Source organism: Cricetulus griseus, chromosome 7 (assembly GCF_003668045.3).
Source record: "Cricetulus griseus strain 17A/GY chromosome 7, alternate assembly CriGri-PICRH-1.0, whole genome shotgun sequence".
NCBI classification, from domain to species: domain Eukaryota; kingdom Metazoa; phylum Chordata; class Mammalia; order Rodentia; family Cricetidae; genus Cricetulus; species Cricetulus griseus.
The window spans coordinates 124,302,281-124,316,716 of NC_048600.1; the positions used below are offsets into that span (position 1 = coordinate 124,302,281).

The window sequence follows — 14,436 nt, forward strand, 5'->3', positions numbered from 1 at the left end:
GGTCCTGCTGTCTTTTAGAGATTTCATTGAAAAGTCAAGGGTAATTCTAACATGTCTACTTTTATATATTACTTGTTTTGTTTTGTATTGTTTAACTTGTAGCTTTAGTATTCTTTCTTTGTCTTTTATGTTTAGTGTTTGGCTTATTATGTGATGAGGGAACTTTCTTTTCTGGTCTAATCTATTTGGTGTTCTGTGAGCTTCCTGTACTTTCATTGGCAGCTCTTTCTTTAGGTTAGGAAAATTTTCTTCTATGATTTTGTTAATATTTTCTGGGCCACTGAATTGGGATTCTTCTCCTTCCTCTATTCCTATTATTCTTGGATTTGGACTTTTCCAAGTGTCCCAGATTTCCTGGGTGTTTTGTGTCAGGAAGTTTTGTAGATTTAACATTTTCTTTGACCTGTGTATTCATTTCTCCTAACTTATCAAAGCTCCTTTTCAAATTTGTAAATGTTTCATTTCCAGAATTTCTATTTGTGTTTGCTTTATTGACTCTATTTCCGTTTTCATGTCTTTAACAGTTTTGTTTCCTTCAACTGCTTGGTTCATTTTCTGGGATTTCTTTTTTCCCATACTCCATTATTTTTCTGGTGTATTTAATTGGTGTTAAAAAAGGTAGGGGAGCCATTTATGATTATATTTAATTAGATTTACTTATTTGTGCGGAAGGGAGGTACACACAGGGAAGTCAGGAGACAACTGTGGGAGCTCTTCCCTTCCCTGGGATCAAATTCAGGCTGTCAGATTGATGGCAAGGGCCTTTAACAACTGAGCCATCGAACCAGCACAATTATGATTGTTTTAAAAAGGAATAATAAAAGCCAAACTGCAGCCAATTGTTAGTTCTTCTTAAAAAAAAATCAGTTGGGGCTTTTGTCTGAATCATTGGCCCTGCAGCCTTCCCCACAAAATGCTCATGAAATGTCTACACACTGTAGGAGACTCTGAATGGGGCCTCTCTCATGTCTGTGGTTTGTAATTCCTATGTGCTCAGCAGCTAGTATTTTCACTTCTGGGTAAGAGAAAAGGCATTCTGGTCCATCAGTTCCCTTACTCGCTCCTGGAGGACATTGACCAGCTTCGCAATGACAAACACATGTGTGTCATCAATGTCTTGAATGATGAACTTCTTCCCCAAGGCATTGGACTCATCCAAGTACAGCAAGAACTGCTTCATGGCAGGATCACATTCTATAAGCACTCCTCTCAAGACATTGACCACCTTCTCCCAGGCAGACAGTGCAGACGAAGTCAAGACTGTTTTCTAAGCTGCTCAGAGCCTGCAGCTCTCATCTGCCCACATGCTCAAGAACCATCACAGTGTCGCCCTTTCATAGATTTCTTAAAAAGGTTTTATTCATTTCCTCCATTTTTTTGTTTGTGATTCCCTGGGTTTCTTTAGGTATTTCCTCTTATTGTTTGCTGGAAATTTTCCTATATTTCTTTAAGGGATTTATTAATTTTCTCTTTAAGATCTTTTTTCTTGTGCTTCAGCCATAATGGAATATTCAGGGCCTCTTGTAGTAGGATAGCTGGGCTCCAGTGGAAACATATTGCCCTGTCTGTTACTGTGTTTTTATGCTGGCTTCTAGGCATCTGGATTTGGGATAATGATAGGTCTAGGTGCTGATTTCTGAATTTGTCTTTGTGAGGTGGATGTTTTGTCCTTTGGTTTCTGCGTTGCCTGTTTTCTTGGTCTTCTCAACTAGTTGTGTTCATAGGGAATGAGGGAGTGAATGCTGGGGAAGGAGGCTGAGATACATGGATGAGTCTGGGGAAGAAAGTTTGGAGGGGAGATTTTTGAGATCCCTTGGGGATGGGGTTAGATAGGAAAGACCAACGCAGAATTCCTGCTACAGAGCTTGGGTAGAACTGGGGTGGTTGGATCTAAGGAGCAATAAGAGAGGCATGGGTCCTCATTCAGTCTACTTGTTTCCCGGGGAGGAGAGACCCCTGGTTTAGCAGGGAATATCTACTTGGGTTGGGGTCATAGGGGGAGGAAGGTTAGAATGGGGAACATCTGTGGAATCCATGGGAAATAGGACAAAGGTTGAGGGCCTGGAGCTACTCTACAGAGCAGAGCAGAATCATTCAATCTTGTAGGTTAAGTTTTTAAAATTTATTTTCTTTTATTAAAAATAGATTTTTTTCATATAATATATCCTGATTATGATATCACTCCCTCTATTCCTCCCAGTTCTCCCCACCTCCTCTTCTGTCCAGATCCACCCCCTTGCTATCTCTCCTTAGAAAACAAACGGGCATCTAAGGTATAATAATAAAGTGCATCAAATCAAATAAAATCAATATTTGCCTCCAGTGGTTGCCGCAAGAACCATAGAGTAACAAAGAACCCAAGTACCAGACATGAGAAATCTCCTTTCAAGGGTTTATTAGAGTAGTCCAAGTGATTCCCCAAACAATGTAGTTTAATGATGTTGCCCTTGGTTGCTTCTCCAAGGTTGATGGTAGGACCCTGTGGCTGAAGCCACATAGGACACACAACTTACATGGCTGGAGATGACTCTGACCAGAATGCTTGTTTTCTACAGTCTAGCGTCCCCAGTTCAAGCTGCCAAGGGAAGGAAGCAATTAAATAGTCCCATCCAGCCACAACACCTATGAAGCACGACAATTAATAGCATGGCAAGATAGGCATAAAGGTGCAAAAAGTGTCACTCACATGTTGATAGCAATCAACAGCTGTCTAATTGGACTAAAGTCCTACTCAACAGGAGGGAATTCATGCTTAGCCAAATTTCCAGGGTTAGTAAAGCCATGCTCCTTGAAAATAATTTATTACTGCTACTTTGTTAGACAAACATGATTTCTTATTACATTCTAAATCTTGGCCTTACATACATTTCCACGTGTAAGTGTAGCCACTACCCTCATCCAAAACAAACAAAAAAACAAAGAACCTGTTTCTAAACCCTATCTTGAGTTGCTGCTCAGTGTTGTCCAGTGGCATCCCAAAATATTACAGACTAATGCTATTGCCATTAGTAGTCTTTGCCCCCCCACCCCTGTCCCACAGAGGTGGAAGGTAACTCCCTTTCTGCTGAAGACACCATGCCATTATACACACAAAATTCAAATGGTCAGTCCTGAAAACATAAAGTATAAGTAACATTATGCAAACTAAACAGATTGTACTTATATAATTAGAAATACACACCCATAATCTCTGTCTCTGTCTCTGTCTCCTCTCTCTCTCTCTCTCTCTCTCTCTCTCTCTCTCTCTCTCTCTCTGTGTGTGTATGTGTGTGTGTGTGTGCATGCATGAGAATGTAATAGCAATTAATGAATGGAAATAGATGCCATTAATTTGAAAATGAGCAAGAAGTACATGGGAGGATTTTAAAGGAGGAAATTAAAGAGAGAAAGTATGTAATTATATTATTACTTCAAAATAAGAAAATATAACAAAAAGAGGCCTCTCTTTACAGCAAATAGAAAGCAACACAGAAAAATACAACTGGACACAATGCAGAGATCAACAGAGCATAGGAAGCCCAGGCCCAATGGACATAACTACAACACAATTCCTGCATCTAAATCAGGGACCATGTAGCCATTATGTACATGCCTAGTAGGTGTGGTGGCCACCTGGAATCAGCCTTGAAAGGCAGAGGCAAGGGATACAAGGAGCAAGTTGGATAACCGAATTGGTAAGCGCTTGGTCCCTGTGAGAGACCACACCCCATTATATAAAGTAGAGAGTAATCAAGGAAGACACTCAATGTCAACTTCCGGCCTCTACTTGCCTGCATGCTCACATGCACCCACAATGAAAATATGCATGTATGCAAATGCATACCGCAAACACACATACCAGGAAATAATACAGGTGTAAGAATTTCTCATTTACAGAAAGGCAAATAATAGGTTTATTACCTAAATAAAAGTGTTTCTGGAAGATTTTGAAGGAAATATGACATAAATTGTTTGGAAGAAAAGATTAAGAAGTAGTTTTCCAAAGAACTATAATTGACTAGCAAGGATATATCGCATTTGGTACTTTAGCCTATGTTAACTAGATCAGAAATCATTAGATGGAGAACCCTTGGTCTCCTTAGGAAATCTGCCATCTGAAAGTTTCCATCAACGTCACAAACTGCCATTTTGCTAATTTCTCCATGCTCAAGAAAATTTTTTTCCTGCTGATCATTAGACACCTTAAGGGTCACTGGAAAGCAGTGGTTGTTTTATAGACACAGGGGTCTAGCATGAAAGTGTCATAGAGCTAGAATAAATTTCCCTTTCCCTAGGATCCAGCCAATCAAGGTTGGAGCCCACTGCCAGAAACCAGGCTCAGCTGGAGGCAGCACCTAAGAGGAAGGGGGATGGTGATCTTTGCACTGGAGGGTGTCCTGGCTAGATCTTCCCTGCTGTGAAACTACAGTTTTTCAAGGTTGCTAACCTGGGAGCTCTCATCAGCTGGCAACCTACTTTTAATAACAACAACCTTGGGGAGTTTGGGGAGTCTTTTGGGAAACTGTGCGATTCCAGAAAACATCTCCTGATCCTGCCTGGTAAGGTCCACTGCTGTTTCATGGCCCATGTTTCTTCTCAAGCATCAGTTCAGAAGGTGAAAGCAAAAGTCATTCTATGGCATAAAAGCCACAAATAAAAACAAACGAACCCACCTCCCCACAGTCCCCTTCCCCACCCCCGGAGGTATATTTTAGCCCTGTGCTTGTTTTAATGTTCTGTTTTACAACTTTTTGTCATGAATTCTTTGGACAGACCCCATTCTCAGAGGGGGGTGGAGCATGGCAATTCAGTTTCTCTATTAATCACCAGGCAGAGTTGTACTTCCAAGATCCCAGAGCACAGACTCTCTTCTCAGCTTGCAGTCCTGCTTGTTGCAACAAACAGGACTGCAAACCGTGTTTACCTTACATGTCAGATGTGGTTAGCCTTGAAGGGGGGCTGCTTGTGTAAACTATTCTGCAAGTCCATCACACTAGGCTCAGGTTTCTCTTCCACTATGGAACTGACACCAGATCTTTGTGCACAGTGATAGTGACTTTGAGGGAGCTGCTTGCTGATCATGTTTGGAGATGTCAACAATGGATGAGGGTATATTCAAGAAGTCGAAAGTTCTGAATTAAGTATTTCCTTCAGGGATTTCTCTGTCAAGATCAAGAGAATAAAGCTAGGGAGATGTTTGGACGGACTTCTCTGTCCCCTTCTTGAGATTCGCAGGATTTCTAAGATGTTTTCTCTTTGTTCCCTGATGTGTGGTTTCTGCTCAGTAGGCTATCTTTATATTGTGAGTACAGCCACTATAGTCTTCTAGATTTGCTTGTTTTCTTTACTCATTTTTAATTGCACTCGTGACTTCTCACGTCCTGGAACCATTGCTTCACACAAAGTTAGCACTAAGTGGTCTCTACTTATTTCCAATGTGCTACTTTCGTCTGGTCGGACAAACAATAGATCAAGAACCTAGTTAAGAAATTTCCCCAGTGCAAGTTTAGCTACAGAAAGGGACAACCTTGGCTCTCTCTTCAACAGGATTCCTGGAGCTCCTGGGCTCATAGGAGCTCATAGACACTGGACTGACAGCAAAGGAGACCACATGGGACTGACCTAGGCCCTCTCTACAGGTACGACAGTATTGTATAGCTTGGCCTATTTGTGGGACTTACAGCAGTGGGAGAAGGGGCTGTCCCTAATGCTTTGGCTGCCTTTTGGGAATTTATTCCTCATACTAGGTTGCCTTATCAAGTCTTAATATGAGGGGAGGAGCTTAGTCCTACCTTAACTTGACATGCCATACTTTGCTGACACCCATGGGAGGCCTGCCCCTTTCTGAACAGAAACAGGGGAAGAGTGAATTTGGAGGAAGGGTGGGCAGAGGGGAGGTGGGGGAGGTAAAGGGAGGAGAGGAGGAAAGAGAAAAAGTTTGGGATGTAAAATAAATGAATAAATTTAATTAATTAAAAAAAGAAATGGACAGCCTCTCCATGGTATACCCAGTTATCTGGTGGATTTTATGAGTCACTATTGGAGATCCCAGAATAAAAGGAGTTATTGGTTCTATCAGATGAGTTTTTGTTTGTTTTGTTTTGCTCTTTGTTTGGTTGGTTTTCTGGGTTTTGTTGTTGTTTGTTTGTTTGCTTGTTTGTTTTTTGAGACAGGATTTCTCTGTGTAACAGTCCTGGCTGTCCTAGAACTTGCTTTGTAGACCAGGCTGTCCTGGAACGCACTGAGATCCATCTGCCTCTGCCTCCTGAGTGCTAAGATTAAAGGTATGTGCCACCACTGCCCTCAGGTGAGATTTAAGATACAGTACAGGCCCAAGACTGATCAAAGCAACAGTGGACAGCTGCCAAGACAGCCCTTTCTAAACTGCCTAAGACTCTAGTCCCCAGCAAGAAGTTTCTTACCCTACAGCCTAGTGGTTTCCCGGTCATTTCTAAAGACATTTTTTATTTGTTTCTTTGTCACAGCTGAGGAGGGAGAAGAAAGCAGGCATGTAGTAGGTAATAGCGAGGAAAATAGCTGCACATCCCACAATGCACAGGGCACGCCCTCAGCTTGTTACTGGAGTTTTTAAGGTACAAGCCTAGGCCCTGGCAGTCCTCACAACCTCGTTCTGGCCACCTGTCTCAACACACTAATCAAGGAGACAAGTGTAATGGAAAACAGAGACCTATTCAATGTGGCCACTCTGGGAAAAAGAACATATAAGGAGGACCACTGACCCCCGGTGCATCCTCAGGATACAAACATGAAATTCAGGTGTTAAAACAATATGTATAATTAAGGAGTCTCTGTCAAGGTGTGTTTTACCCATCATTGAACTATCGTTGTCTCAATTCCGATCTCTCATGGAACATATCCCAATAAACTGTCTTAACTGTGCAAATTCTTCAAGGGAGCCTAGCTCTCCTCTGGTTGGCCTGAGGCTTCATCTTTTTCCTCCTCCCTGCATGAAACTCTTGGGAAAATAACAACTCTGTGGTGGTTTTAGTTTCAATAGTCTGATAGACAAAGAGAGAATTAAGTATCTCTTTTTAGAATATTTTCACTCATGCCAGTGTGGTCGCAATCGTTCCCAATAAAGAACCAGCTCTCTGGAATAAAATGTCAATTATATGGAAGGTGAGGGGCCCTACCTCAGCCTATGTAAACAGCAATTGTAATGATTTCCTGTGTTAAACATCCAATAAATGCTGCACAAATAAAGATCCTGGAACTAAAGTCATCACTTAGTTTGATTAGTAGAGTTCCCTTGGAATCTGTCCGATCTGGACCTTGCCTGTCTTCCTGAACTCACATCACTTCATGCCCCTTCTTTCTGTCTCTGACTTCCCTAGGCTGGCATCTTCCCACCTAAATGTGTAGCATTCATGTCGTTGTCGGTGGTCCACACCAGCTTTTCTCTCAGTCTCTAGCTCATTTGAATGAGAAGGTTCACAGACACTGGCTCAGTAGAAGAGCTGGAATCAGAAGGACCTACCGTCTCTGCCACCAACTCTAAACACTAATGTCAGTTCATGGGTTTCGGCAATGTTCCCATTTTATGCCAGGTCCTGTTGATACAAGTGCTGAGACTGTAATGAAGTTAAACTCAATATATTTTTTCCTCTGGTTATAACTGGCAATAATTTTGCAAGTTCCCAGCTACCGTGGAATCCATTTGGGGCAGGCAAAGAAAGCAAACAATCTGGGGTATGAAATGTAATTGTGGTTGCCACATGTGAAACAGTGTAGCTACCAACATTTCTTGTTACTCTTCCCCTACTTGATGGACTCTAGACATTCACTTTTGCTAATTCCAAGTGTATTTTACTGATGGGGATGGGGACAATCATCTGGGTATTTTATTTAAAGGAAAAAGAACTTTTCCTGGAAAAGGCAGATAGTGGAGACAAAAATTATACTCAAAATGTGTTGCCAGAGGATGTTTTGACATTTTCTGATTATTTTTCAGAGAGATGTGTGACTTTTTTATGCCCATATCTGTAAATGTGACTAAGTACAGTTCGTTAACACACATAGTATATATTAGTGCATTGACCTTCAGTTGTGTTACCTACTAATCATCCTAGTGGTCCTGTAAGTTATATAATCACATCTAAGTTTTATTTTTAAGAACACTGAAAATGAGAACGCTGACTAAATTCTGAGAACACGCTTTGTAAAATGAGGCTGCCTTTGCTATCCTTGTTCACAAACCATGAGTTTGCTAAGATTTTATCAAAGTCCTAACCAAGTCACTAAAAAGTATGAACCTATTTGACAACATGCAATGTGCCTAAATCCTTGACAGTAGTTGCAGGTTTTAATTTCCATCAATGACAGATTCCTACCACTTCAAAATTCTGCCTCTGTGCTTGGAGAATAGCTCAGCAGTTGCTCAATTGCTTACTGTGTGAAACCCTGTGTTCATCTTCTAGGACCAAGTGAAATAAAACTGGGCACTTGTCCTCGTATCACTACTTCAGTGAACAACATTGGGAAGTCGTAATTTATCTCTGAATGTTACAGTTATCTCTGACATTAATGCAAGAGAAACTCCTGCTAGCCAGTATTCCTTTCATCATAAAATATTTTGGCTAAAAACCAAAGTTCCAGTAATTGAGTCGATTTTGGCATCTTAATTATAGATTATCATTATAAACACTTCAGTGTATCATTAGGTGGGAAACTTTGGGCACTTTAAAACAAATATTTAAATGCAGTTTCATGAGAAAAATAAATATTTCCATGGCTAGAGGTGATATTCTGGAAAAGAAAAACTCAAGGTACTTATAAGCTACTGCAAGTTTTTTTTTTCCCTTAACCATACTTAATTCATCTTATAAGTAGCTATGTTTGTGCAAGTGAAAGCCCACATTTTATTTAAGTAGACCAATTTGCACAGAGCCTTGCACATATATCTATAACATGCTATAAACACCAAATACAGAAGCCCTTTATACTTATTCTGTTTAAATATTTTTATTTCATATCAAAGATTTCTACTGACGTCAATGGAACTCCCTAGACAGAATGAAGAGAGAAGACTAGACTGGCAGTGGCTAAGACAATTTGTGTGACATATGCCAAATACTAACATGAAAGTACCATCTATTTGAATCATTAATGAGAAAAATGATGAAACAAAGATTTGAGTAAACTACACCAACAATAAAAATAGCAGAAGAGTGCTCTGATTTCAGACATGTGAGTGATGTTTTCAGTCACAGGAAACTTAACTATTAATTGAATATAATCTCTCTGTGTTACATGTGAAAATGTTTGGCATGTGTGTGTGTTTGTTTGTATGCACCTGTGTATGGTAGACTGAAGTTGATATTGGGTGTCTTTCCCAGTCTATTTCCTCCTTATTTTTTGACACAGATTCCTTTATCTGAAGCTCACTGGTTTGTCTGGACTGGCTGACAATTTATTCCCAAGGGTCTGCCGGTCTCTGACTCTCCATTTCTGGGGTTATAGGCATATGGCCCTACACTTAGGTTATTATAGGATAGTAGGGATTCAAACTCAGAACTTCATGTTTGTGCATCAAACATTTTGCCAACTGAACCATCTTCCCACCCCCTAAACATGTTTCTTTTTACAGCAAATTTAATGATCATGATGCCAGAATTGTATGCGAAAACAAAAGATATAGAGACCATTCATAACTTCATAATTCTATTGAAACAACAGCTTAAATGTCTACTTAAATGTCCTTAACATTTGATAATTATGATCAGTAGCTTCTTAATTTCCAACATTAATTTAAGCAATTTCTTAAAACTCAACAGATGCTTACAGCATTCCCACGATGCATTCATCATGAGGCATTACTGGCATCAAATGTGGGATTTATAATTGCGGGGAGAGTGACATCACAGTTAACAGCAGCTCGGTTATTATTATTTTTTGCTTAGACTTTGTCTTATTCATAAGACTTAGTCTTAAAGGAAAAATAGATCTCATATTCTTTTCCACCCATAACCACATTCTTTGAAAAATACTTATTTATGTGATACTTGCATGTGTCTCTGTGTATATGTATCTGTATGGGTATTATTACGCATGTAGATGTGGGTGCTCATAGAGACCCAGAAGAGTGTGTTGAATAATTGGAACTGGAGCTTCAAGCTTTTGCAAGCTAGGATCTGAACTAGGCTCTTCGTAGTTGAGCAGAAAATACACTTAACCATTGAGCCATTTCTCCAGCCCATCCTACAAATTATGTATGGAATTTGCACTGGGTCAGGAATTCCATTCACTGATCCAAGGTGATAAAGGGAAAGGGTCTGCACTGATGGTAACCCTCCTCCAACCCCTAAATTGCCTTTTTTTAAAAAAAAAAATCATGCCTGAAAGTTGAAAATCTAGCTGAAGGACAAATAATAATAAATTTTACTTGTAAAACCCAGCCCACTTCTGCAATTCAAAAATGTTTTCTTTCTCCTAACAGTAATGGCACTCATAGTTGGCCTTCTTAGGAAATTTTCATGAACTACAAGGCAAAACTTTGCAGCCTTTTAATAATATACAAAGACACTGGTGTATTTGTGGGTGGAATAAAGCAATGCATGCTTGTGTTTGTTCCCTCTAGCTCCCCTTATAAGCTGCCACACAAGAAGTTTCTATGGTATCTGTATCTAGGGTCAGATTCTGGAAATTTTCCACATCCATAATTGGCTATTATCTTGGTAGGGGGAGGAAAATACCTTGCTCTGAAAACAATCTAGATCTTAGGGTAAAGGGACACAGGTTTTCTCATGTGTAATCCTGTGCATGATGCCAGAGGGGAAGGGCACATTTCTCTTTTTTCACTCCACTGAAAAGAAAAAAAAAAAAAAAAAAACATTATTTTCCCTGGGCCTCACAGTGAAGTTAATCTTACAAATCTCGATCCCTCAATAGACACACCCACTTTTCCCTAGACACACCATCCTCTTGCTTCCATCTGCTCTTTTACCACCCAGCTTATTTGATCCCATGGATGATGAATGGCCCTGCCTGAAAAATTAAACAATGGCAAAGTCAATGCACAGCCTGGAGTCAACATCACCTCAATTCACAATTTCCTCTATTTTGCCTGTTTCTAAGACTAGGTCTGGGTTTCATTGCCATACACCCCTCTTTGCTGGTACTCTTCTCTTTGCTCCTGTTTCTTTTTAGGTCATTTTGAAATTATGGTAATTTGTCTTTCCTTGTTGCCTCCTGGGTAGGAGGAGGACTGTTTTCATCTTCCACTAGACAAAAGGCACAGGAATACAGATGTCTTGGTCACTTTGAGCTCTTGCTTCCATCTCTGGGATTTAGAGTATAATTTTTGTCCTTTGCATGGTGGGGATGATACTTGATTGTTTTGGTTCTTAGAGTGGTTGGGGGGATACAAGAATATCATTGAACAGACATCAATTGGAAGGGAGGAAATTTCATGGAGTCTCAAGCCTAGACAAAGAATTAGAGGCAACTAATGACTGCTAGGGGAAAAAAAAGCATTATCTTCTTCCAGAAATGAGCCTCCTTTGCTGGGCGGTGGTGGTGCACACCTTTAATCACAGCACTCAGGAGGCAGAGGCAAGCGGATCCCTGCGAGTTCTAGATCAGTGTGGTCTACAAGAACTAGTCCCAGGACATCCTCCAAATCCACAGAGAAACACTGTCTCAAAAAACAAAGCAAAACACAGTCTACAAAAAAAGAACCCCCTATTGGGTATCTAATCTAGAGTAGTAAACAAAAATGGATTCAAGAGGCTGGATTTACATATATTTATGCACACTTATGCATACATATACATATATTTACATGACAACAATAAAGAAAAAGAGGGTATCACCTTGAGAGTTGGGGAGAATGGTAGAGGTAGGAAAGAGGGTAACAGGGAGGGCCTGGAATAATGGAAGGGAGTGAGAAAGTAATATAACTCTATTTTAATTAAAATATTTACATATGTATATGAACATATATTCACACTTAAACACACAGATATGTATATGCACATATATACATATATATGCACATATATTCATAGAAATATATAGAAATATGTATATATAGTACATTAAAGCAAACTTCTTTATTGAAGGCTAGGAATTAAATTTCATGGGTGTCAAATATGCTATTCACCACTGAACAATACCTCTGATATAACTTGTAAATTTGAAAATTGACTGCACATGAAAGAAACAGGATTGTAAATAAAAATTCACACTGCATAACTGTGGAAATCAGACCTACTGTGCAAAATATTTTAAGACAAATATAACTCCATTTTTTGACTACACAAGGGGGGTAAATAGGAAAACAGCAGTAGTTTACAACAGTATTTCTTAGAGTACTAGCCACTGTGTAGAAAGGCTTATTGTTTCATGGTAGATTCTTGGTTACTTTCCTTACAACCACATTTATGTCTCAATCACATAGATTTTCTTTGCCAGGAGTCATAATTTGAAGCAAAAACTAATGTTCAGTTTGCATCCAAATAGTTTGTCACCAATTTGCCTCCTCTTGAGAATACAGCTTTTAACATACAAATTTTTAATAACTAGTAAGTCTTATGGAAATCTGTGAGAGATTTTGCTCTTTGCTCATAGGATACATAAATAGAGTTATATATTTGAGTTAGCTGCTACAATTAACAGCAAGCAACACTTATGGGTCTTAAGGATTTGTGGATCTTTATGATGGTAAGGGGCTTCAAGAGGGTGGCACATTTGATAAAATAGGCATCTTTGTGTATTGGCAAAGGAAATATCCTCCTTGGTTTTCTCAGTGACCTTAATGTAAGCGCAGTACACAGTTTGACAAGGAGGTAGTTCACCAAGGAAGACTATAAATTCTCCATTAAAAGTCACCTAGACATTTAGGAATCCAAGGCTAACATGGTTCTTATACATGCACAATGTCTGTGCATTCTTCCAAATATGTTGGGTAATGCTTGTCTTTCCTAATCTTTTAGGCAAGTCTAATTTTGAAAGAAGTTCATTCTATGTACATTTTAACAAAAATATTTGCAATTCAAAAGACAGTAAAAATCCATGGTTCCCAGAATGGTCTCTTCAGTTATACATGTCCCCAATGCAACCTGTATTTGACAGTGAAAATCACACAACAGATATCTTCTGCTTTAACTATTGTTGCTTGCTTTTATTCATCCTTACAATGAGATGAAACTAGTAGTGGGTGCAGCCTCTTGCATCTCACACTTTTGACTGTCAACTTAAGTCAAGACTATTGCTCTCTAGATCCTTTGACTAAACAACAACACAGTCACATAGGAGAGTTTTCTGCTGTTTTCTAGAGTATAGATTCTGGGTTGATGGAGGAACAGAAAAGTGAAAACATACTGGTGATGCTGTCACAGTTTTAGATCATTTCAGGTGAGACTGACGTGGGTAGGCTGTGAAAGTGTTCATGATATAAACGAAGAGCTAGCTCAAGGATTTTGCACTAAATCAGGCATATAAATTCATGGAAAAAATGAAGTTTACTTAGACCTGCATGACATGAGGTGCATAATGCAAGTAAGAAGATTTGTCTTGCCTAGAATGTCCTTCCTACCTAATTATAAATACATAATACAGATCTAATCATATATGTTTTTAAGTTATATATGTATTCATTTAGTGTTTTTCTAGCACCCCCAAAGACTATTTTTGAAAAGTAGTACATCCACATGGCCTACAGCAGTAACAGGTACATAGACCTCAATATGACCTCCAGAGGTACAGACATCCATTTGCCCTCTGGTGGCAAAACTGACCACAAATATCAACATGGTCTCAAGCAGTAGCACAGACTATAGACACCAACATGGCCTGAGGAGGCAATAGGAACCATGGACATCAGCATGACCTCCAGGGGTGGTATTATGAACCATGGACATTGCCAAAGGGTTATAGACATCAACATGACCTCCAGCCTAGATCATGGAGGTCTTTCAAGAAGGCCCAACCCATGAGCAGTTCTACATCTCAGACATCCTGTCCTTTCTCAGAGCCAGTGTGATCAAGCATCTGGGCAGCATGTTGGGGGCAGAGCCTGCATGGGCTCTAGGTTGCTGCACGCCATCCTGCTGGCCCTACTCAGCAATGACATGCTCCCCTGTCTACTGGAACCTTCTCCTATGCCTGTTACCATCATTATTTCTGCCTCTCTCCACCTCCCAAGCACTCCTCCATTCCTCCATCTTTCCCACCTCTCCAGTGCCAGTGCATATTGCATATTTGTTCATTGAAGTGGCAATGCAAACCTCAGTGTGTAATGTTGTGGACTGTCTCTTGGAACCTCCAGCTCACAAAGAGCGACACAGAGACCTACTATTAATTATGAAAGTCTGGCCTTAACTTAGGCTTGCCCCAGTAGCTCTCATAATTGCAATTAACCCATTTATACTAATCTTCGTTCTATCACATGGCATTGAATTACCTCATTTCCATACTCTCCATCTGCTTCCTTTGAAT

At 39.8% G+C, this 14,436-nt stretch overlaps 1 protein-coding gene across 1 annotated transcript; it reads right to left on the minus strand.

Moving 5' to 3' along the window:
• Window positions 1–798: 798 nt before the first annotated feature.
• LOC100763726 (general transcription factor IIH subunit 5-like) lies at window positions 799–4,567 on the minus strand. Its single transcript, XM_035448163.1, has 2 exons — window positions 4,427–4,567; window positions 799–1,225 (listed from the first exon to the last, which is right to left on the minus strand). Exons 1-2 carry the CDS (start codon window positions 4,565–4,567, stop codon window positions 1,010–1,012), a joined length of 357 nt encoding a protein of 118 aa, XP_035304054.1. The 3' UTR covers window positions 799–1,009.
• Window positions 4,568–14,436: the final 9,869 nt, after the last annotated feature.